This window comes from Phodopus roborovskii, unplaced genomic scaffold (genome assembly GCF_943737965.1).
Source record: "Phodopus roborovskii unplaced genomic scaffold, PHOROB, whole genome shotgun sequence".
Classification (NCBI taxonomy): domain Eukaryota; kingdom Metazoa; phylum Chordata; class Mammalia; order Rodentia; family Cricetidae; genus Phodopus; species Phodopus roborovskii.
The window spans coordinates 561,918-586,882 of record NW_026126442.1 but is presented as its reverse complement, the minus strand read 5'-3'; the positions used below and the strand labels follow the sequence as shown (position 1 = coordinate 586,882).

Here is a 24,965-nt window from a genome sequence, read left to right as displayed (position 1 = left end):
CCATTCTGATAGTTTTTTAGAACACACACACACACACACACACACACACACACACACACACACTAGGTGTCTTATGGCAGTGCAGGTACACACATACACATGAAGAATGAAAGATCTGAAGGAGGAGGTGGAGGTGGAGGTGTTACAATGCCTGGGGCACAATTGGTCTTGGGTATGTCTGAGTATTTTCAGGTGTGCAGGAGAGGGTTGGGAATAGAGTTCACTATGAACTAGGTTGGGAACATGGATATATATATATATATATCCTACCCCATCCCATCTCCCATCCACTCCTCAGAGAAGGTAAAGCCTCCCCTAGGATGTCAACTAAGTCTGCCCCATCACCTCATCAGCTTGCTGAGGCAGGACCAAGGCGCGCACACGCACACGCACATGCTCACACACACACACACACACACACACACACACACACACACACACACACACGCACGCACCGCATGCACCCCCCTGCCCCATGTCTCTCCATAGAGAATGGGCTCCTCAAATTTGTGCATTATAGTTAGATTGTTTTCGTTTTTTTGAAACAGGGTTTATCTGTGTAGTCCTGGCTGTCCTGAAATTAGCTCTGTAGACCAGGCTGGCCTTGAACTTACAAAGATCTGCCTGCTTCTGCCTCCTGAGTGCTGGGATTTAAGGTGTGCACCACCACATCTGGCTGAACATTTATATATTAAAAATATTTTATGATTTTATATGTATAGGTGTTTTGCCTCTGCCTGTGTACCACACGCATGCCTGACTCCTGAGAAGGTCACAAGAGGGTGTCTGATTCCCTGGAACTGCAGTTGCAGACGTTTGTGAGCAATCGTATGGGTAGTGGGAATTGAACCTGGGTCCTTTGGAAGAGTAGCCAGAACTCAGAACTCTTAACTAATAAGCTATCTCTCTAGCCATTCCCTGTTTAAAAAATGTTTATTTTTATTATTTAAAATTATTTGTGTATCTGTATGAGAGATGGCTGGGGAGTAGAGAGTGTTCCAGCTTTCCTAGAAGACCAGGGTTTGGTTCCCAACATCCACACCTCATGGCCACTACTGTCCATAACTCCAGCTCCTGGGAGATTCCCAGCACCCACACCAAGTGGCCACATCTGCCCATAATTCCAGCTCCAGGGACATCTTTTTCTGGACTCTGGGCACTGACATTCATGTATACACATCCCCACTCCCATGTACACATACACTCCCACATGAACATATGTTTTTCAAAAATGAAAATCTTGGGAGTGCAAACATGTACAGATGCTGTGGAAATCAGTATGGCAATTTCTCAGAAAACTAGGAATCAATCTATTCAAGACTTTGCAATACCACTTTTGGGCATGCACCCAAAGGAGGCACATTCACACCACAAGGACATTTGCTCAACTGAGTTCATAGAAATATTATTTGTAATAGTCAGAACTTGGAAACAACCTAGATAATCCTCACCTGAAGAATGGATAAGGAAAATGTGGAGTACTACTCATCAGTAATAAACAATGCCATCTTTAAATTTGCAAGCAAATGGACAGAACTAGAAAAAGAAAGCATCCTCAGTGAGGTAACCCAGATCCAGAAAGACAAGTATAGTATGTACTCACTCATAAGTGGATACCAGACATCAAGCAAAAGATACCTAGCTTACAATCCACAACCCATAGAAGCTAGAACCCTCTTCCAGAAACAGAAGGAAGCAGATGAAGAAATCCACAACTAACCACCAGGTCAACCTCTCGGAGAACAATCAAAGTGAGGAAGGAGCAATAATATGAACAAAGGAGTCAAGGCCATGATGGGGAAACCCACAGAATCAGCTGACCCGAACTAGTGAGAGCTCACTGACTCTGCACTGACAATTGGGGAACCTGCATAAGACTGAACTAGGACCCCTGAATACAGGTGACAGTGGTGTGGTTTGGGAAGTATATGAACCACTGGCAGTGGGACCAAGATCTAACTATAATGCACAAACTGAATTTGAGGAGCCCATTCTCTATGGAGAGACATGGGGCAGGGGGGTGCATGCGGGGTGTGTGTGTGTGTGTGTATGTGTGTGTGTGTGTGAGAGAGAGAGAGAGAGAGAGAGCGTGTGCATGCGGGGTGTGTGTGTGTGTGTGTGTGTGTGTGTGTGTGTGAGAGAGAGAGAGAGAGAGAGAGAGAGAGAGAGAGAGAGAGAGAGCGTGTGCGTGTGCGCGCCTTGGTCTTGCCTCAGCAAGGTGATGAGGTGATGGGGCAGACTTAGTTGACATCCTAGGGGAGGCTTTACCTTCTCTGAGGAGTGGATGGGAGATGGGATGGGAGTAGGAGGGGAGGGGGGGGGAGGAGGGAAGAGAGGGGGTAGGAGGGAGGGGGAACTGTGATTGTAATGTAATATATAAAAAGAAAAAAAATGAAAATCTTTAAAAAGATATTCCTGATACATATTGACAGAATGCCCTTGCAAATTTACCTTACAGGGGTGTACCCAATTCCGCAAAGTCCCAAGGGAAATTTAGAACATTTTCATTTTGATAAGGTAATGCACATCAAAGCCTTTGCTTTTGATCAGAATGGGGGAGATGGGAGGCATGAGGGCTGAAGGGAATGGAGAAAGGGAGTAGGAATGTTTCATATGAGAGAAAAATGTAAAAAAAACAAAAACCTAGCCTGGCCATGGTGGCTCACACCTTTAATTCTAGCACTTGGGAGGCACAGGCAGGCGGATCTCTGTGAGTCCGAGGTCAACCTGGTCTACAGAGTGAGTTCCAGGACAAGCTCCAAATCTATACAGAGAAACCCTGTCTCAAAAAACCATAAAACAAAAATAAAAAACTCCAGTAAACCCAAACTACCACTACTGACTCCTCACCAGAAGCTAGTTTGTGATCAAGCTTAGATCAGTATGGAGAGAGAGAGAGAGAGAGAGAGAGAGAGAGAGAGAGAGAGAGAGAGAGAGAGAGATATGATGGGGATGTAGCTGTAGAGTGCTCACCCAGAATGCATAAGTGGGTTCAATCCCAGCACTAGGGAGGCAGAGGCAGGCAGATCTCTGTGAGTTGGAGGCCAGCCTGGTCTACAGAGTGAGTTTCAGGACAGCCAAAGTGACACAGAGAAACCCTGTCTCGAAAAATCAATAATAAAGTAAGATAAAATGAGGAAACATACAGTAACTTAAGACTTGCTCACCTTTGCCTAAATCTCAAAGGTTCCTAGTTAGTGAAAGCACTGGGGATGACTGGCCAAGCCTTCACTGTCTGGCATGGGCTCAGGACATAGTATGTACGGTACTTATCCCCACATTCCCAATTCTGCAGTTAGACGCCTGCATTTTGGAGTCTCTGGTCTCCGTGTTCAGACCGCCCTGCAACCTTCGCGCCACGCAGCGGTCTGTGCACACCTGGCATTCACACCTATAGCGCCGCCCTGGCAGACGGGACACTTCGCCAGCCGCTGGCCGCGCATGCTCTCTGTTCGCGCTCTGCTCCCGGGCCGCACCTCCGCGGCCCCGCCCCTGAGCGGTTGGAATTTGAATCTCCGGCGCGACGCTGCAGGAAGCCTGGAACCCTGGGTCAGGCATGGAGAGCCCTGGCTCAGTCTCGCGCTGCCCGGTGCGACAGCAGCGTGCTCGTTGGGAACGGAAACGTGTGTGCACCGCTCGGGAGCTGCTGGAGACCGAGCGGCGCTACCAGGAGCAACTGGGGCTTGTGGCCACGGTGGGCTCGGAGTGGGTGTGGGAGGGTCTGAGACCTTGCTTCCCCTGGGTTGGGCGTTCAGACCGATGTCTGCAGTTTCTGGCTGCACCTCCACGTTGGCTGCTTCTTGCCACAGAAACTATTCTTTCCCTTCACAGTACTTCCTGGGAATCCTGAAAGCCAAGGGAACACTACGACCACCAGAGCGCCAGACCCTGTTTGGGACCTGGGAGCGCATCTATGCTGCTAGCTTGTGAGTGGAAGCTTTGTAGGTAGCGGGACCTCCGAGCAGAGTCAGAAAGGCCAAGTTCATCTGCCAACTTTCTCACCTGTGGCCTTGGCCCAATGCCTTAACCTGCCTATGCCCCAGCTGTAAAATGGGATAATAGCACTACCTCCAAGGCAGGGTTATGGGAAGTATATAGGTGCTTGAGTTGTTGGCCTACCTTTTACTGTCTGTTGCCCACACAGAGAGCTGCTTCCCTACTTGGAAGAAGGACACTGGGGGCCGGGACTAGAGGGCTTCTGCTCACACCTGGACCTCTATACTCAGTTTGCTGCCAATGCAGAGAGTTCGCGGACCACCCTTCAGGTGACTCCTTCCACACACACACACACACACACACACACACACACACACACACCCTTTAACCTAGTGTTTTGCATTTAGAGCCCAGCTCTTTGCTAACATTCCTAAGAGGACTCTTTGTAGTGCACAGCTTGTGGAAGGCTGGGCACACAGATGAATGTAGTATTGGGAGTGGCTTCTCTCCCTGATGCAGACTCTTCTTCCCATCCAGGAGCTACTGAAGAAGAATAAACGTTTCCGGAGGTTTGTACAGCTTCAGGAAGGCCGACCTGAATTTAGGGGTCTTCAGCTTCAGGACCTACTCCCTCTGCCCCTGCAGCGGCTCCAGGAGTGAGTGAGCCCCTCTAGGCTGGAATTACCTCCTCAGGCTGCATAACTGCTGCCTGCAGCTTTGTGGGATTGCCATAGGTTCTGTCCCAGCTCTGCCTTTCTAGGCCCAATTACATTTAGGGAGCTTTTACCAGCATAAATGTGAACCCTCAGGGTTACCCAGGGTCTGCAGCCTCAGTCTGGGGCTGTGGGAATGTATACTGAAGTGAGGGACTTTGCACTAAGGCCTCAGACAAGCTATCTGAAAAAGCTCATTGGGGTGAGGAGTTAACCTAGTCTTGAAGTTCTAGTCCAGCGTTCCTAGGTTGCCTGTGGTAGTCTCCTCGGTTTGATTAACTCCCAACTTCTGACCCAGCTTCCTGAACTATAGTCTGCCACTGACTCTTCAGTGTGGGATGGGCGTGGCCTGCTTAGTGAGCCCAGATTCCCCAGGTAAAGAGGGGCAGCAGAGAAGCCAGGCAGTTCCCGACCTTACATTACAGCTAAGGAGTAAGCGTCTGGAGACTGATCTCCAGGTCACCTGAAACCAGGGCATTTTGCCTGGTTTCCTTCCCTTCCCATTGTCCACTTCCAGGTACGAGAATCTCATCGTGGCTTTGGCTGAAAACACAGTTCCCAACAGCCCTGACTACCAACAGCTCACACGTAGGTTCTTGTTCTTCTTCAGCTCAGGCAGAGGCTGCCTGTCCTGAAAGCCTTTCTGGTTCTGACCTCCAACAATGGCTAGTATGTCCCCATCTTCCATTACATGTGCCCTGCCTTTTCTTCAAGAAGCTAGAACCTGATACAGGCCCCCTCCAGACTAGCTTGCCTTTTCCTACCTCAAAGCCAAAGTTAAGTTGGCAGTGAGGTAGAGGGTATTGTTCCAGGGGCTGCCCGCCGCGTGAGTGAAACTGCCCAGAGAGTCCACGCTATTGGCCAGAGCCAGAAGAATGACCAGCACCTCCTGCGTGTCCAGGCTCTACTCAGTGGCCGCAAGGCAAAAGGGCTCACTTCAGGTATGGCCTTTGCCCTTCAGTCCTCAGTTGCCCCTTGCTCGCTCACTCCTCTTCCTCTACAAAGCCAGCATATTGGGCTGGCAGATGGCTCAGCTGGATGGACTGAGTTAATCCTGGAACCCACATAAAGGTAGGAGAGAACTGAGTCCACAAAGTTGTCCTCTGCCCTCCACATAGACACACAAAAATGAAAAACAAACCAAAGCAGCATATTACCTCCCAGCCCTGGATCCCCCCTGCCTTTTTCCTTGTGTTCTCATGGATCCTGGAGCTGTACGAGAATAACGGCTCTCATTTTCTAGGACGCTGGTTCCTACGTCAGGGCTGGCTTTTAGTGGTGCCTCCTACTGGGGAGCCTCGGCCCCGCATGTTCTTCCTCTTCTCTGATGTGCTCCTCATGGCCAAGCCTCGACCCCCATTGCACCTGCTGAAGAGTGGCACCTTTGTCTGCAAAGCCCTGTACCCTATGTCCCAGTGTCAACTTAACAGGGTCTTTGGCCATTCAGGAGGAACTTGTGGTGGTTTGCTCAGTGTAAGTTGTAGATGGGAAATCTGGGCTCTTACCAGACCAAGTGTATTCCTTAGTCTGGGTCCCTTTTCATGAGAGTAAGGGGACTGTTGGGGCTAAGGTTTAATATTTAGTCATCATCTTATCCCTGAATTCACACCGTGGAACAGTGGGGGCTTCTAAAGTGGGGGAACTAAAGTGGTTTCTCCCTAGCTGTCCTTCCCCAATGAGAAGCTACTGCTTATGTCCACCGACCATGAGGAGCTGTCAAGATGGTACCACAGCCTGACTATGGCTATCAGGTAAATTGGAAAGGAGTGCTCTTCTCATAGCAGGGTCCCCCATCCCCACAGGTGACTGTTTGAATACAGCACTCATCCTGAACTGTTTTCTTCCCACAGAAGCCAGAAGAGCTAGACTCATAGAACTCTAGCAACAAGACATTGTCATCTAAAACTGTGCTGGGCCACATTCATAGCTCTCCTAGCATATATGTGGCAGTTGGGTATGCCTCAAAAGAATCGTAAAATTCCAGAACTCAGGATACTCAGGGATAGGGCAGAGCCAAGAACAAAAGGGAATCGACTTCAGTTCTGGAACCACAGAGTCCTCCATGGGTTGACATGACCATTCAACTAGCTTATCAGAAAACAAGCTGGCATATCCTTTCTCTTGGGAGGAAGAGACAGGCTGATCTTTGAGTTCTAGGCCAGCCTGTCTACAGAGTGAATTCTAGGACATCCAGGGCTACACAGAGAAACCCTGCCTTGTTTTAAAGACAACAAGAATCAGAAAGCAGGCTTCAACCTAGCCGGAGTCCCAGCTGATTCAGCTCCTTTAACACCATGCCAGTGGGGGCCTCACTGTTTATTCATTTTGTTACTTGATTTATTTTTGAGACAGAGTCTTACTCTGTGACCCAGGCTGACTATGCACTTGAATTTCTCCTGCCTCAGCCTTTCAAGTGTTGGGTTTACAGGTGCTGCCACACCTGGCAACTGTATATAGTTCTTTTCTTTTCTTGAGACAAGGTTTCATGTAGCCCAGGCTGGCCTTGGACTCCACATCTTCTGAACTACCTCTTATGTTCTATAATTTATTTCCCCACTGGATTTTAATATAGTGCTATTTTGTTGTAATAGAGTTTTAATAAAGTGCTGTTTTGTTGTGTTTTTGGAAAGATCTTTCTGTCCAAACCATGAGAAAAAGGAGTTTGAGCCTTGACGGCTGACACATCGATAGCCTCATGAATACAGGAGAAGTAGAAGCTCCCCCTGTCTTCTCCCAGTTCTGGAAGGCAGTCTCTTTTCCTAATAAGGGAACCTTTTCTGGGAGGCCCAGTTGGCTTACGTACCTAGTATTCCTGTGTATGACTGGCTGGGAGCAGGAAAGCACAGAGGAAGACCCAGGACATGGTGACTTGGTTTTACTAACCCTTCAGTGGCTGTCCCTCCTTCCTTACTGGGTCCTTTGTCACAGTCTTGTGCCATCTTCGCCTCAGCCCCTGCTCCACCTCCCAGGAAGGAGCTGGGTTCCATGAATCTGGGCTCCAGTTTATGGGCCCCTCCCAGGCCTGACTGTCTCCAGCTCCTTGTTGGTCTTCTTTCCCCAAGTGCTCAGGAAAGGGTATGCTGGCCTCTGTGAGGGGAAGATCAGCTTGTTCCAGTTTCCCAGCCTCTGTCTCCCAGCCATCACCTCCCAATTGTTTTCCTGGAACGTGCACACCTGCATCAGGGTTGCAGTCCTGTAGGAGCTGGTGGATGGTCCTGAGCTTCATGTTTAGGAGTTCCCGCTGGGTTCCAACCAGAGTAGTCACCCTGCAGAAATATCCACTTAGGGACTGCTCAATCTTTGTCCGTGGCTCCCCACTCACCCCACAAATTCTCACCGCTCAAAAAGGGGGTCCAGCTGGGTCATCAGATTGTTGAGATTCTGTTCCGTTTGGGCCAGCTGCTGTGTCAGCTGTACCAGCTGTTGTTCTGGGAGAAGGTAGACAGGATGGTTACTCATGCAGTTCCTGGCCTATTCCTCCACAAAACCACCACTACTGCTCAACCCACCTGACTGCGGGGATTTCTTCTTGTCTTTTTCCTCTTGGAGAACGGCAGCCTCATCCGGGCCCTGTTGTGAAAGCAGGAAAGGGTAAAGCTGCAGGAGCCAAGGCCCCAGCACCTGTCAGTAAAGACAGGAACCACACAGAGAAAGCTCTGAGCATTCACCTCAGAATCCCAATAGTTTCTAGTCCAGCAGCACACCCAGAACATGAAACAAGTCAGTATGCCCACATTTGGCCAGACTGCTAAAGCACTCCTTGGAATCTGAACACTGATCACATATCCCTGCTTCCTTGTTTAGCATCCTTATCCTCCAATCTTTGAGAAAGGATCTTGCTAAATTGCCCAGACAGGCTTTGGACTCCTCCTGCCTCAACTTCCCGAGTAGCACACGTCTGTGCGGCTAGGTCCAGCTCCCTCAGGGTCTGCTGGTATAAAGTCCCCAATCTGTTAAGTCAGTTTACAATTCACATTATCTCCCTTCCATGCTGTTTTGCTGAATATAGTGCTCTTAAAGGCAGTACCCTGAGGTTTATTTTTAGGATACAATCCTCCCACTGTTATGATGGCAACAGGTTATTATAACGCGCCATAAAACTATCAGCTGGAATGCCTACATCTCTTCCCCAACTGCTTGGCTCCTTTTATAAGACAGGAATTGAATTTATTTTGGCTTGGTTTTTCGAGATAGGGGTTCTCTTTGTAACAGCCCTGACTGTCCTGGAGCTTGCTTTGTAGACCACCAGGTTGGCCTTGAACTCACAGAAATCCTCCTGTCTCCCAAGTGCTGGGATTAAAGACGTGTGCCACCACACCCTGCTAGACTTTAATCAATTCTAATCCTCATTCTACCCTGGCAAGTCTGCCTGGACTCGTTACTAGTCATCTCATGTAGTTTTATATCACTGATTAGTTCAGTTTCTATTTCCTAATACAAGTAATTGATCAAGGCTGAAGATACAGCCCTGGGTGGTAGGTACCAATCTCTACTTCAACAATTTCAAATCCATCAGAATTACTGTCAGTTCACATTTCAGGGCTTCCTTCTCAAGGAGAGCATGAAACGGCTTTGGTGTCTGGCACACTAACCCTGTTGTTGCAGCGGTTAACCCCTTGGGCCAAGGTTGGAGCCTCATCAATAAGTGCACTTTTTCGCATATAGACACTATAGTTGAGTTAAAATACCACTTCCATCAGACACTAGGTGGAGGTTCTCGAGTAAGAAAATCGCTCTTCACTGGACTGTGGGAGGATTAAACGTAACGGTCATTAGCTACAATTTCCCAGGCGCCTCTCTGGGAAATCCATCACCTCTCTGGATCCTCGAACCCCCAAAAGGTAGGAAAACCAAGATACTAGTTTTCCGGGAAGCGGAGTCTTGTTCTTGGCACAGTAGCGTCCCCAGAAGATTGAGGCCCAGGACTCCCCCAACCCACAGCTATACCGCACCTGCAAACACTTGTACAACACAAAAGCCACGACGGCCGCAGTGTACAGTGCCCCCAAAGGCAGCGCTCCAGCCCGGGCCTGCTCGCGCTGGTCCTTGGGTGGCGGCCGCCGCCGGGATTCGGTGGCCCCGGGACCGACCTGGGAGCTGCGTTCTGTGGATTAGAGACACCGGTCAGGGGAGAGGAAGCTTCTCCCGGGCAATCCAAGCCTCCCTCCAGCAGCCCTCGCTGGTACCTGAGTGTGTCTCTAGATCGGGGCTGGGGCGCTCACCAAGGACCCCAAACAGCGCAGACACAAGCAGCAGCCCCAGCACACTCGACACGGGTCCCGCGCCCGCCATGCCCGGCTCACCGGGAAGGTGCGCCAGTAGCCCCGCGTTCCAGCCTTGGCTCCTCGCTGTAGGGCGCACGCGCAAACGACCACAGCCGCTCCCGCTGAGTGCCCTTGGGCGACCACGCCCCTCGCACGGGGCGGGGCAAAATATTTGCATACTACCACCCCCATCTGGCTTTTCTACATTACTTAATTTCCTATCTATGTTTATATTCCTCCAGTAGGAATGGCTCCATAATCTTTCAGTCTCAAGTATCGTGCTTCAAACAGTGGCTCCTCGTTTTAGAACTGAATCGGACAATTTCATCACCATAAGCTAAAAATTAAGGTTGTTTTAGAGCTATAAATAGGCCCAGCTGTACCACTTAGTGCAGCTCGCTCTGAAGGCCTGTTTCCTAGGCTACGTACGAGGGACATGTTCCTTATCCTTCCGCCTAGGGGAAAGTCCCCGGACCATGGGCAGAGAGTGCCGCGTGCACACGCGCGTAGACTTCCCCGCGAGTCACTGTTAGTCCGCCAAGAAGCAGACCCCTCTGGGGCGAGCCGAGCGGCGTGCGGCGGGACGTCATCCGTCAGTCCTCCTAGTAACGCAGGCAGTGCGACTCTTGCGCACCAACCACACGGGGCTCATTCTCAGCGCGGCTGCTTTTTTATGCTCCAGCTGTATGTAAAGCCCGTAAAGCCCTAGAACAGGAATTTATTTCCACTCTGAGAAGTAATAATACATATGCATCTTAAAGAATTCTGATGGGATGAAGAAGAAAGTACTTGCTTTTACTTGCTTTCAGAGCCAGTTGTGATGTATACCTGTAATCTTCGTGGAAACAAGAGGACCAGGAACTCGGGGTCACCCCCACCCTCGAGACATGAGACACTATCTAGCTATAAGAAGAAAGAAAGAAAGAAAAACCCAAAAACTAAAAATCCTTAACTTCTGATTTTATTTTTCTTTAATAGCACTAGGCTGCAAGTACCAAGAGAGCATTGCCATGACCCTTTTCCTATTTTACTGTCTGATACTAGCAAAGTACTTGTCACTATCAGGCGCTTGAGGAATTGAATGAAATTAATCAATGAATGTTCACAACAAACCAAAAGATAAATTAGATTCTTCGGGGGCTCATGTAGCCTAGGCTGGCTTCAAACTCGCTATGTAACTGGGACTGACCTAAAACTCCTGGTCCTACTTCTTCCACCTCCCAAATGCTGGGATTACAGCCTTGCAGTATGGCACAGGTTTATAATTAGAGCTGCCAGATGTGATGCCACACTCCTTTAATCCCAGCAGTGGGTGGCAAAGGTAGGTGGATCTCTATGAGTTCATAGTGAGAGCCTGTCTCAAATAAATAAATATTTAAAAATATTTAAAAAAAAAAAAAGGAAAAGAAAAGAAATCCAAGAAACTAAGATAGAATAGGGTGTTAACACCTTTTGCCCCCGGTTGTGTTATTTGTTTGAGACCATTTCAGTGTCTCAATATATACTGAGATCCTCCTGCGGTAGTCTCTGGAGTGCTGGGGTTAAAAGGCATGCAGCCAGCACGCTCAACTTTCCCTATTACCTTTTAACTGGGCAACACAGGGCCATCTTCAATCAATAGCTCTCTAAGGGAAGAAACATGTTCCATTTGCATCTCTGTCTTCATGACTTGGCAATCACCAGGTAAGAGGTGCACGTGTTACACAAATGAATAAACTACGGAGTCTATTTTGTTTTCCCTGAAAGGGAGGCAGAAGGATAGATAGGTCAGGGCAATGGGAGTTGTCAAAGTCTGATTGTTCCAAGAAAGCTCAGATGGATGGGAAAGCAGGGTAATACAAACCTGGAGTCGATGCCAGATGGCATAGTGTGTGTTAAGTTCAAGCCCATTCTAATGGGACAAGTCACTCTCAACTGAAGGCTGCCTTTTTGTTTGTTTTGGATTTTTGAGTCATATAGTCCAGGCTGACCTCAGAGCTCACTATGTTTACAGCCAAGGATGGCCTTGAACTTCTGAACCTCCTGCTTTTCCCTCCTGAGCACTGAGACTGTAAGGGTGTACCACCAAACCTGGTCTTTAGATAAGATTTCATTGTTTGATGTTGGTGATACTGGGGGTCTAGCCAATGTCCTCACACATGGAAGGCAGGAACTCTATCACTTAGCTGTAAACCCAGCTACTGTCTTTGTTTCAGTTCTAGTTGAGACCGGGTCTCGTTCTATAGTCCAGCCTAGATTCAAATTCACAATCCTTCTGCCCTAGCCTTCTGAACATGTGTCACAATGTCTGGCCTGGATTGCTACCTTAGAGAACTCTTGCCCACTATTTCAAATCTACCAACTATTTTCTTCCAAAGAACCAGCCAATCAAGATTTTTAAAAAAATTGTTGGGCCGTAGTGGCACATACCTTTAATCTCAGCACTCAGGAGGCAGAGGCAGGCTGATCTCTGTGACTTTGAGGCCAGCCTGGTCTACAGAACAAGTTCCAGGACAGGCTCCAAAGCAATACAGAGAAACCCTGTCTCGAAAAACAAACAAAACAAAACAAAAAAATCCCATTTATTTCCAGGCAGTCGTAGTGCATGCCTTTAATTCCAGCATGAGGGAGACAGAGGACAGAGGCAGGCAGATCTCCGTGAGCTGGAGGGCAGCCTGATCTACAGCTTGAGTTCCAGGACAGCCAAAGCCACAGAGAAACCCTGTCTCAAAAAACAAAGGAGCAAAACTAACAAAAAAGAAAATCCTATTTATTCATTTTTGAAATTTTTTTGAGGTCAGCTTGGTCTACATACAGAGCTAGTTCCAGGACAGCTAAGGCTGTTACACAGAGAAACCCTGTCTCAAAAACCAAAAATCAAACCAAAAACTGTGTTCTTCTCTTATACCATACACCCTGACCCCAGTTTCCCTCCACTCCCCACAGCCCTCCTCCCCCCTTCCTACTTCCCTTTCTCCATTTCTCCTCAAAAAATAGCAGGATTCCCAGGGATATCAACTGAACACAACATAAGATACAAGACCAAGCACAGACCCTCACATCAAGGCGGTTGAGGCAATTCAGTAGGAAGAAAAGGGTCCCAAGGGCAGGCAAATGAGTAGGGAACACCCCCACTCCCACTGTTAGGAGTCTCACAAAAAACCCCAAGCTAAACAACCACAGCATTGGACTTAGTGCAGACCTATGTAGGCTACTTGATTGCTGCTTCAGTCTCTGTGAGCCTCTACGAGCCCTGCTTAGCCGATTCTGTGGGTTGTGATTTCATGGTGTTCTTGACCTCTCTGCCTCCTACAATTCTTCCTCCCCCCTCTCCTTCCCCAGGGGTTCTCCAAACCACAAGAGGAGGCACCCCATGGGGATCTCCAATTTGAGCTCTCTCTCCGTCTCATGTTTTGCTGTGGGTCTCTGCATCTGCTCCCATCAGCTGCCAGAGGAAGCCTCTCTCATGATGATTGGGCTAGGCACTGACCTATGATTATTTATTTATTTTACTGGTGTTTTGCTTGCATGTATGTCATATGAGAGTGTCCCCTGGAACTGGAGTTACAGACAGTTGTGAGTTGTCATGTGTGCTGGAGATTGCACCCAAATCCTCTAGAAGAACAGCCAGTGCTCTTAACCACTGAGCCATCTCTCCAGCCCAGGCACCGATCTATGAATATAGCAGAATATCATTAGGAGTTATTCCATGATTTCTTTTTCTATCCTAGGTCTCCCTGCTATCCAGCCTCTGGTTCCTGGTCATAGAAGCAGTGTCAGGCCTGGGCTCCCTCTTGTGGAATGGGCCTCAATTTAGACAAGTGAGTGGTTGGCCACTCCCACAAGTTCGATGCCACCATTACCCCAGCATGGTATAGATTGTAGTTCGAAGCTTTTGTAGCAGGATTGGTGTCCCAGTCCCATCATTGGAAACCTTGCTTGGTTACAGAAGATGGCTGGTTCAGGCTCCATATCCTCCATTACTAGGAGTCTTCTACAGGGCCACTCTAGTAGATTCCTGGGAGTTTCCACTATTCTAGGTTTCCACATCACCTCCCCATGCCCCCCAAGTCCAGTCTCTCTCCATACTCTCCCCCCCCCCACCTGATCTCTTCTATTCCCATCCCCACTCACCCTAGTCCACCTCCAAACTGTATTCTATTTCCCTTTCTCAGGGAGAGCCTTGTACTTCCTCTCTGGGTCTGTAGATTGTGGCATGGTTACCCTTTACTTAATGCTAATATCCACTTGTAAATGAGTATATACCATGTTTGTCTTTCTGGGTCTGGGCTACCTCACTCAGGATGTTTTATTTTCTAGTTCCATTCATTTGCCTGCCTCTATGGCATAGGATCTTGACTCAAAAATTTAAATAATCTTTTAGGTGTCAAATACACTTAGTATAGCCTTGGTTTCTTATCAGCATTTACAAATAGAGATTTCCAGCACTTTGGTGGTAAGTTAGGAGAAGCAATCTGGTGGTGAGTTGGAGGCCAATCTGGGCTATAAGTTCAAATTCAGCCTAGGCAACATAGCATGAGCTTGTCTGAAGAAAAAAATAAAGAATGCTGGCTGCACCCATAGGGCAGTTCACAGCCATCTCCAAATCCAACTCCAGGGAATCTGATGCTTCCTTCTGACCACTCTGGGCACCAGGCATGCAAGTCAAACACAGAAAGATATGTACCCATACCATACATGAAATAACAATTTGAAAATCTCAAAAGACAAAAACATTCTCACACATTAAATAAAATCAATCAATCTAAACAAAACAAAACAAAAACAAAAAAAATCATTTAAGTCCAAAAATAATAGGAAAAAATTCTGTTTGCAACATACAGGGGGAGGGACCAGGACATGGGTTCAATCCCCAGAGCCAGCAAATAAATAAAACTAAAATGTATGGGACAGTGATCATAAAGTTAAGAAAAATAAGCCTGCCTTTGCCTTTTGAATGAATGCTGGGTTTAAAGGCATGTGCCATCATGGCAGTAGTCAAAGAGTAAAAATATTTAGTTGTCTGTGGAGTTGGAGACACTGTGCCCCCTCAAAGTAAAACAACAAAAAACCCACCCCCAAACCTGAACAATTTACAACTCGTAGGAACCAATTCTAGAAACAGAGGGATGTACTTGTGTCAAGGACCCCTTGCATGACTAGATGCTCTCTGAAACATCTTCTGCAGCAAGTCAAGGTTTTTAGTGTATTTACTTATTTATAGCTCCATATGTAGTCCAGCTGGCCTCTCGTCCAGGGTTCCAGGGTTATGGGCATGAGTCACCACACCTGTTTTATGATGTTTTTAAAAAGCTAAGCAACAACTGGGGCGGCTGAGTAAGCCAGTGATCCCAGCCCTCAGCAGGTGGAGCAGCAGAAGTTCAAGGCTGGTCTGCACTGTACATAAAGCCCTGCCCTCACCCCAGTGCTAATTTGAAGCATACACATCATTGGAGCTCATTATTGTTCACAACAATTTAGAACTGAGATCTATAAAACATTAAAAAAAGTGTGTGTGTATGTGTTTGTGTATGTGTGTGTGTGTACACGCGCATGCATATTCCTGTGGAGACCAGAAATCAACTTCTTGGGTCCAGTACTCTCTACTGTAGTCTTTGAGCCAGGGTCTCTCACTAGCTCACCGACTTAGCTAACCTGGCTGGCCTGTGAGCTCTAAAGTGGGCCACCTATTTTCCTGCCACCATGTAAAGCTGAGGTTACAGATGTGTGCCTGAGCCTGGGTTTTATGTGGGTGTTAGATCCAAATTCAGGTCAAGTGCTAGACAAGTACTTTACAGATTGAGTTGTCTCCCAGCCAGCACATGTGAAGGATTTTTCCTTTCCAAGACAGGGTTTCACTGTGTGGCCCTGGAACTCCCTACTACTCTCTCTAGCAAATGAAAAGGTGCAAGGAAAGGCCCAATTTACCTGAATTAGCCTGCAATTAATGGAGTGTCAGTTCTTACGGACAGTTTGGATTAGTTAGGTTGCGAGGAAGGAACCTAGACCCCTCTACTTATCCCCAAGTATGATACAGTAGCAGCAACAACAGCAGTAATATACAGATATTTTCTCAGCTGGGCATAGCGGTACATGCCTGTAATTACAGAACTAGGTAGATAAAGGAAGGACAGGAGTTAGAGTTCAAATTGAGTTGGAAGCCAGTCTGGGCTACATAAATAAATATATCTATTTCCTGTAGTAGAACTGTGAATTCTGAAGTCATTCCACTTTAGAGCATGCTCACTGAGGCAAACATCTCCTTCGTGGCAACGTGAGCAAGAGAGAAAAGGTACACATCCCATGACAAAGGGCTCCTGTCCTTGTTAGTCCTGTCTCAGGCCAGCTCTGCTCTCCAGAGTCTTTGTGGACTCACCTGCACGTGGTGCGGAACACTCAGGCCTGTGACTACTCTCTGGTGAAGGGGACTCAGGGCCCTGGGGATTTTGGAGAGTTGAGAGCTCAAGGGCATTGCAGGTGCAGGCACAGGGCGGGGTCTTTGTTCTTTTACTCATCCCTCCTCTCTGCCTTCCTCTCCGGAAACCAGCAACTTTGCCACCGTCAGTATTGGTGATGCTGAGCTGTGCAGGCCAGGTTTAAGAAGACTTTGGGGTTGTGGGGGGTTGTGACAGCTGTCTGGCCATGAGTAGGGCAGACCCTTGGCTCAGGACGGTGTGATTATGGACGCGATGCTCACACCAGCACCAGTCATGAGCAGAGATGTCAACTGCACAGACCATCTACTAGCACCGGGTGAGCTGGGCGGGGCAGGGGCTCCCGGGGGAGGGGTTATGTGGTTCTATGTCCTATCTGATGCTGGTTGGGGAAGGGGTTTGTACAGGGCAGTAACAGCTCCCTCTACTCACATTTGCAGGGGTCCCCTCCATAACTTTTGCATGGGGACTGTGGGCTGTCTTAGGGCTTGTGACAGTGCTGTTTCTCATTTCACTGGCTGCACTCTTGTCCCAGTGGACCTCTCGTCGGAGCAAGAGCCAGGAGGGAGAGGGACGGTGAGTAAAGGATAACTGGGATGGGTTAACTGAGTACTCCCTCTTCACTAAAAAAATCCCCACTCATCTCCCAAATTCTGCACTGCAGCTCTGGAGGGTCCGTGGAAGAAATTCCCCTGTATGGGAACCTGCACTATTTACAGACAGGTAGGTATTGTGTGGGGGAGAAACAGGGCACAAGGGCCAGCTCTTAATAATAGGTGGGATGGAGATGGAGAGCTGCCAGGGACAAGCAGGAACTGACCGGATTCCTGTCCCTTGTCCTAGGACGGCTGTCTCAAGAGCCAAGGCCAGAAGAGGAGGACCCATCCTCTGGAGGCCCTGCCAGGGTGAGTCAGCTGGCTGAAGAAAATGGGAGGGAAGAAAACGGGGACCGTTCCCGAGGGTCCAGAGAACGTCCAACAGCCTCGCATATTCAGGCTACAGAGGAGGTGATGTGCTACACTAGCCTGCAGCTGCGACCTGCTCAAGGTCGGATCCCCAGCTCTGGGACCCCCATCAAGTACAGTGAGGTGGTGCTGGACTCTGAGCCAAAGCCCCAGGCCCCAGGCCCTGAGCCGGAACTCTATGCCTCGGTGTGCGCCCAGACACGCAGAGCCCGGGCTTCCTTCCCAGATCAGGCCTATGCCAACAGCCAGCCTGCGTCCAGCTGAGGAGGACCTGGAACTGTGGACAACCATGGCTCAGCTAATGGTCAGGGACTCCTGCTGCCCTGGCTAGTGCATGACTCTTCCCTACTGTTCCCAGGATACCGAGCCATTGTTTAGTGACTGGTGACCTATCCTGAACTTCCTACGTTGCAAGGCATCCCTCTCAGAGTAAGAAGGTTCCTGGCTTCCTGAGGATGGAGTTGCAAAGGCAGACCCCTCCTCTCCACACACACACACACACACCTTTTCTGTGTGTTTCTGTAAGCCCCCAAACTCCCTGCTTCACACCTTTTCCTCCTTCCGGAGTTTAACCCGGTTCTCCATCTCCCCTTCTGAGCTTATCAGATACCCCATCATCTCCTCAGACACAGGAAGTGGGCAGGGAGGAGGAAGTAAGAGCCAGAGAGGATGTGGGTGGGTATCATGCATGGGAGCACACAGGTGAAAGGCTCCTGGGGGTCTCAAGCCTGGTATCTGGCCTGAAAACCCCGGACAAAGAATGGGTTCCACATTGCTGTCTTTGGTGTCCCCTGGTTTTCAAATAAAACATCTCAAAAGCGTTTGTATTTTCAGCAGAGGCTGCAGGTCTGTAACCGACTCCCAAAGGGTGGGTATATGAGCTCTGGCACTGTGTAGAGCATTTCTGCAGTTGACTAGCTGGGGAAGGACTGAAGAGGTAAGATGCTGAGGGTGAAGGACTGGAGCCTAGCTACTCAGGTGCCATTCCTGATTCTAGAACATTCACAAGACTTATATGCAGAGCCGCCCCATTGCCACTGGGGTCTGAAATCTCACCAGTCCTGAGCCACTCTCTCCATTACTTCTGTAACTGTGTCCCCCTAACTTCTGGCCTAGCTCCTTCATCAGTTCCCACATCCATTCTCCCACATCCCCTGTGAGTGCTGCCTATACCCTTATTACAGCGTCAGTTGTCCTGTCTTTATTCTGTCTGCCAGATACCTCTATTGGCCTCCCCATCACCCTATAGTAATGGTCTACTCCACCTTCTTAGTTGTCACCTACAGTACTGGCAACAGTTTTGCTTGTCACAACTTGGATTTAAAAACCTTATCCAATATGCCCTGCTTTAGTCTTTTTTTTCCCCGTTTTTTTATTAATTTATTTTTTACATTCCAATCCCAGTTCCTTCTCCCTTCTTCCCTCCCACTCTCTCCACACCTCCCCCCCAATCTGCTCCATGGAGAGGGTAAGTTCTCCCATAGGAAGTCTACTAAGTCTGTGCCATCATCTAGTTGAGGCAGGACCAAGGCGCCTCTCCACCCACACACCCCTGGGTCTAGGCTGGCCATGGTATCTCTCCATATAGAAAATGGGCTCCACTAGTCATTTTGTGCATTAGTGTTAAATCTTGGACCCACTGCCAATGGCCTCATATATTGTCCCAGTCACACCATTGTCACCTATATTAAGGGAGTCTAGTTTGGACTAATGCATTTGTCATTTGTCAGACCTGAGTCAGTGATCTCTCACTAGCTGATTCCATGGTGGGTTTCCTCATCATGGTTTTGACTCCTTTGTTCATATTTTTGCTTCTCGCTCACGTTGATTGTACTCCAGTAGCTTGGCCTATTGGTTAGTTATGGATTTCTGTGTCTGTTTCCATCTGTTTCTGGAAGAGTGTTCAAGCTTTTCTGGCGGTTATGGATTGTAGGCTGGGTATCTTTTACTTTATTTCTGGTATCCACTTATAAGTGGGTACATGCTATATTTGTCTTTCTGGGTCTAGGTTACCTCACTTAAGATGATATTTTTTCTAGTTCTGCCCATTTGCCTTACAATTTTAGGATGCCATTGTTTCTTATCGCTGAGTAGTACTCCATTGTAGAAATATACCACATTTTCTTTATCCATTCTTTAATTGAGGGCCATCTAGGCTGTTTCCAAGATCTGGCTGTTACAAATAATGTTGCTCTGAACATAATTGAGCAAATGTCCTTGTGGTGTGAATGTGCTTCCTTAGGGTATATGCCCAACAGTGGTACTGCAAGGTCTTGAAGTAGGTTGATTCCTAATTTTCTGAGAAATTGCCATACTGATTTCCACAGCAGCTGTACAAGTTTGCACTCCCACCAGCAATGGAGGAGTGTTCCCTTTTCTCCACATCCTCTCCAGAATAAGCTGTCATTTGTGTTTTTTGATTCTAGCCATTCTGATCAGTGTAAGATGGAATCTAAAAGTAGTTTTGATTTGCATTTCCCTGATGGCTAAGAGTGTTGAGCATTTCCTTAAGTATCTTTCTGTCATTTGAGATTGTTCTGTTGAGAATTATCTGTACCTCATTTTTATTGGATTATGTGGTAGTTTGATTTCTAGTTTCTTGAGTTCTTTGTATATGTTGGAGATCAGCCCTCTGTCAGATGTGGAATTGGTGAAGATCTTTTCCCATTCTGTAGGGAGCCGTTTTGTTTTGTTAACTGTATTCTTTGCTTTATAGAAGCTTCTTAGTTTCAGGAGGTCCCAGTTATTAATTGTTGCTCTCAGAGTCTGTGCTACTGGTGTTCTCTTTAGGAAGTAATCTCCTATGCCTATGTGTTCAAATGTATTTTCTTCTAAGAGGTTCAGTGTGGCTGGATTTATTTTGAGGTCTTTGATCCATTTGGACTTGAGTTTTGTGCATGGATCTATCTGCATTCTTCTACATGTTGACAGCCAGTTATACCAGCACCATTTTTGAATATATTTTCTTTTTTTTTTTTTCCATTTTGTATTTTCACCTGCTTTATTCTTAACCTGAACCTCCTGAACTATATAGCATTCAGTGGTAATAGGCAGGCTGGCAACAAGGTTAGCTGTGGGCTTGGGAGCCAGACTGCCTGAGTTCAGATTCTATACCTTCCACTTGTCACCTGTGTGTTCCTAAGCAACTGAGCCTCCGCTTCTAACCCAGTATGATGGGGAAGATATTCTTGTCATTTATTATTATTTTTGTGGGTATGCACGTGCATGTATTCACAAGGGAGGGCACATATGTAACATGTTTGTCTGTATATAAATGTGTAGGCCAGAAGCTAACCCTAGTCAGGTATGGTATATCTTGTTAGATTCAAATTTTGAGGATGATGAGGGAACAACATGTTCGGAAGTTTGTTCTCTCCTTCTGTATCATACTCAGGGATTGAACTCAGATTGTCAGACCTATCAGCAAATGCATTTACTCCTCCCAAGTCTTGCTGCTGCAGCTATTTTGTTAGCTCCTTGCTATGGAACAGTATTTGTACACTGTAAATATGTGCTGCTCTCATTATTGATAAAAAGACAATTGGCAGATAGCGAGGCACAATTGCTGGGGCAGAGAGAATTCTGGGAAGAAGGACAGAGTCTGGGTAGTCTCAGGGAGAAGAAGCACATTGAACATGTGTTGAAAGAAGGTACAGCCATGTGGAAGAGGGTAGATAAGAAATATGGGTTAATTTAAAAATGTAAGAGTTAGTTCCTGAGCCATTAGCCAAGCATTTATAATTAATAATAAGTCTCTGAATGGTTGTTTGGAAGTTGCTGTCGAGACACAGAAACTCTGCCTATAGCTCCTATCTGTGTTTTTGAGGCAGGGTCTTACTGGGCCCTGGGGCTAGTGGAATAGGCCAGCTGACTGGCTATGGAGCGCTAGGCATCCACCTGTCCCCAATCCATTCTGGGATTGCAAACATCCACCACTGTGACCCACGCATTTACATGGGTGCTGGGATCTAACTCAGACCCTCATGTGTGCAGAGCATGCACTTTACCCTCTGAGCTACCTTCGCAGCCCTTTTAAGATTCTGACTATTTCTATTAATATTGATGTGTTTGGGCATCTTGCCTGCATGTATGTCCGTTTGTGCTTGGTTACAGCATCCACCGTGTGGGTGCCGGTAACCAAAGCAGGGTCCTCTGCAAGAGGAACAATTGCTCTCAACTGCTGAGCCATCTCTACAGCACCAAACAATTATTTTTAAAAATTTAACCTTTATTTTTATGCTTATGGGTGCTCTGCCTCCATGTATGTTTGTTCAGTGCCCATGGAGGCCAGGAGAGGGCATTGGGTCTCCTGGAACAGGAGTTAGAGTCGGTTGCGAGCCACCCTGTGGGTGCTGGGAACCAAACCAGGATCCTCTGCAAGAGCGACAAGTGCTCTTAATGGTTGAGTCGTCCCTCCAGACCCCTTGTTCATTAACAAAAACAAAAACAATTGTGTGTTTTAAATGAATTACCATATGCATATGTAAAGCACTAAGAGTGTGAGTTATCAATAACTCTGGAGTCATTAAAATCAGGAAAGCATGGGGTCCTGTGGAGGAATTCATAGGTGAAGCATCTAAGCCCAGAAACATTACAGGTAACACGGAAAATGGAAGGACAGAAAACAGTCCAGCAGGGGGCACCACAAGGCAAAGGAGAAGGGACTTCTCTGTAGAACGTTACTGATGGGCCTCGAGGTGAAGGAGCAAGGAAAAGGAAAAGGGCAAGGTGAGGCTGGTGGAGTGATGGGAGCCAGTCATGCCAAAGAGTTTGGGATTTCTGCTTCTGGAGAGGTGGAAAGGAGTCGCTGAGTAAAGTGCGCTCCAGTGGCCGCCACACGGTCTGTAGGATGAAGTTTGGCAGGCCCTTACAAAGAGGTCAAAAATGAAAGAAAAAAGTCGCAGTAGGGATGGAGAGGAGATAATGGGTTAGAGATGTTTAGGTTGCCGGTGGATGGCACGCACCTTTAATCCCAGCACCAGGGAAGCAGAGGCAGGTGGATCTTTGTGAGTTCGAGACCAGCCTGGCCTACAAGAGCTCCAAAGCCACAGAGAAACCCTGTCTCGAAAAATTAAAAAAAAAAAAAAAGTTTAGGTTTAAAAAAAAAAAAAAAGTGTCATCCATCATATCATCCATCTTTGTGGTCTGAACCCCAATCTCAGAAATATAGCCTAGTTCCAGGCCACTTAAGCTCCCCACCCACTCATCCACTCCGCAGCTCTCCTAGCAGTAACACACTGCGCTGTATAACCCTCGCACGCCATTGGCTGCTCTCCTCCAACTTTTTTGCAGCCCATCTATAATCCACCCAACTCTGACAAAAAGCCGAACCTGGTGAGCTCCTTCTTAACTCCAGCTTCCCACGGGAGACCAAGAAAAAAGAAATTGCCTTCAGCTGGAGCTCCAGCCCCTCTCTACCCAGCCGGGCCTCTGTCCAGTTCCACCGACCTTTTTGAGGCTCCAAGGACAGAACGAAAGAGGAAGCAGAGGTTTCATTCACACACGTGTGTTCTCCTTTCCGTTTATAAGGCTCTAAAGACAACCAGAAAGCAGGGAACCCTGAGCCTGGTAGACACGGGGTGTCCGTGTAAAGAGTGGTAGTGGAGGCTCTCTAGTCTCTGCATCTCGGAGGATGCCAACTTGGGTCTCCCTAGAAGACAACTAGGTTGCAATCAAGGATAGGCAGTTGTGTGGGAGGGAGAGAGGATGGCTTGGGGGCGGACACCAGATGAGGAAACCACAGCTTCGGGAAGTGGGCTTCTGAGGGCTGCTGTGCTTCTGAAGCTGTTTCAGAGTCCGCACCAGAAGAACGTGAGAGCTTAGGCTTGGGGGAGCAGATGATCGCAATAGCTCACATGCATAAGCAGGAATCAGGGTTGAGGCCTCCGAAGCTCCAACACAGGAAGCTGATTTAGGTCCCCAGACTGGGCTTAGTTTATACTCAAAGCACTTAGAACTAATTAAGCTCCAGTGCCCTCGCTAGGAGTGAGGCGGTATCGCATTCGTAATGTGGTCTGGCCATAACATCCTGGGAATTGTAGTCCTCTGATTTGGAGTTACCCCGAGATTCTAATCCAGGACATGTCTGGTTCAATGAATGGGTTTGGAACTGGGCAAACGCCGCTCTTAAACTGAGTTTCTGTAAAGCGATAGTTTTGTTGTTTTACTTTATGTCGCTGTAGTGAAGTATGATTTGAACTTTGTTTTTCTAAAACCTGTGCTCTATGCGTTCTCTTCCCATCTTTCCCTAGCCCTTAGTGCTAGGAATCAAACCCCTGCTAGTCAAGTGATCTACCACTGAACCATGCTCCTAACCTACCTTCCTTCCTTCCTTTTATTCTTTCTTCCTTTCTCCCTCCTTTCCTCCCTCCCTTCCCCCCTCCTTCCTTCCCTCTCTCCCCCCTCCCTTCCCCCTCCCTCTGTCTCTTCTCTTCTTTTCTAGACAAGGTTTCTCTGTGTAGCTCTGGCTGTCCTGGAAATCACTTTGTGGATCTGGCTGGCCTCAAACTCACAAATCTGCCTGCCTCTGCCTCCCCAGTGCTAGGATTAAAGGTGTGTGCCACAGTGTTTGGCTTCTTCACCTTGTCTTGTGTTCTTTATTTTGAGGCAGGGTTTCTCTATGTAACAGCCCTGGCTGTCCTGGAACTTGCTCTGTAGACCTTGTAAACCAGGCTGGCCTTGAACTCACAGAGATCCACCTGCCTCTGCCTCTGAGTAAAGGGACTAAAGTCTCACGACACCATGCCTTTAATTAAAGGCCATCATTAAGGTTTGTGCTTTGGCCCAAATCCTGAGTACTAACAGGCCAACTGAGGCAACTGCCTAGCTGGTTCCTAAACCAAGGAACATGGCCACACCTCTTTGGCTAGTGACCTCGCAATGCATGTCTCCAAGTCCCTTTCTTTGTGGATCCTTTTGCCTCATTGCAGCCAGGTAAATCCCAGGGGCCAGATTTTTAAGGGAAGTCACTAGAGCCCTCTGGGGCCCAGCTGTCTCTCTTTCTGAGATCTGGTCTTTGATAACAGCTGTAACTTAGGACCAGAAGTGTCTTTGGGACCAAGTCACAAGAGGAAGTTTTGAAGTGTCTTCGGTTACAGATGGTGAGGACTGCAGGCCGTCGTATCAGAGCTATCTACACAAGGCCTCCATCTTAGCCTTGCCTTTTCAGTCCATGAAGATGGGTTTAAATTGCAGGATGGCTTTGCTTACCAGGAGGGAAGCAGAACTGGATGGTTGTGTGAGGCAGGGTCTCACTGAAAATCTTGGATGCAACCACCAGCAGAACTAGATCAGCCTTCTGGGATTTTTGGCCATGTATATAATAAATTGCCTGTTCTCTTTCAGTCAAAGTTGTGTTTTTCATCCTGCAGTCACATGAGTTCTGAATAATTCTCTTGAAAAGATCAACAGATAAAAGCTAAAGATGAGGAACCACTGATATCTTCACTTATTATTGCTCAGCTCCTCCGTGAGCCACGGTGCTCCAGACCTAAATGCACTATCATGTCATTTGGTCCTCAAGTATTTAAAACAAAATAAAAACCCAACTATGAAGGGCAGTGGTGGCACAGGTCTTTAATCCCAGCACTTGGGAAGCAGAGGCAGCTGGATCTCTGTGAGTTCAACTTCAGCTTGGTCTTTGTGTGTGTGGGAGGATGGATGGGCAAGCCATGG

At 47.8% G+C, this 24,965-nt stretch overlaps 3 protein-coding genes across 3 annotated transcripts; 2 read left to right on the top strand and 1 right to left on the bottom strand.

The window, feature by feature from the left end:
- Nucleotides 1-3,530: 3,530 nt before the first annotated feature.
- On the top strand, nt 3,531-7,322 carry Arhgef39 (Rho guanine nucleotide exchange factor 39). Its single transcript, XM_051187611.1, is given in 10 exon segments — nt 3,531-3,694; nt 3,832-3,926; nt 4,145-4,265; nt 4,474-4,592; nt 5,167-5,237; nt 5,462-5,590; nt 5,893-6,122; nt 6,312-6,400; nt 6,500-6,556; nt 7,280-7,322. Coding segments are annotated over 10 exon segments (1,092 nt in total). The 5' UTR covers nt 3,531-3,556.
- Nucleotides 7,227-10,026, bottom strand: Ccdc107 (coiled-coil domain containing 107). Its single transcript, XM_051187663.1, is given in 7 exon segments — nt 7,227-7,572; nt 7,575-7,736; nt 7,824-7,915; nt 7,987-8,077; nt 8,159-8,219; nt 9,602-9,753; nt 9,836-10,026. Coding segments are annotated over 7 exon segments (792 nt in total). The 5' UTR covers nt 9,942-10,026; the 3' UTR covers nt 7,227-7,444.
- A 6,461-nt stretch (nt 10,027-16,487) lies between these two features.
- On the top strand, nt 16,488-18,114 carry Sit1 (signaling threshold regulating transmembrane adaptor 1). Its single transcript, XM_051187664.1, has 4 exons — nt 16,488-16,645; nt 16,767-16,902; nt 16,991-17,049; nt 17,170-18,114. Exons 1-4 carry the CDS (start codon nt 16,573-16,575, stop codon nt 17,553-17,555), a joined length of 654 nt encoding a protein of 217 aa, XP_051043621.1. The 5' UTR covers nt 16,488-16,572; the 3' UTR covers nt 17,556-18,114.
- Nucleotides 18,115-24,965: the final 6,851 nt, after the last annotated feature.

Excerpts from the sequence above, each read along its gene's own strand:
- Sit1 (XM_051187664.1), top strand. The coding sequence starts at position 16,573 with ATGGACGCGATGCTCACACCAGCACCAGTCATGAGCAGAGATGTCAAC. Across the intron at positions 16,646-16,766 it reads AGACCATCTACTAGCACCGG|GGGTCCCCTCCATAACTTTT; the intron begins GTGAGCTGGGCG and ends TCACATTTGCAG. Across the intron at positions 16,903-16,990 it reads AGCCAGGAGGGAGAGGGACG|CTCTGGAGGGTCCGTGGAAG; the intron begins GTGAGTAAAGGA and ends TCTGCACTGCAG.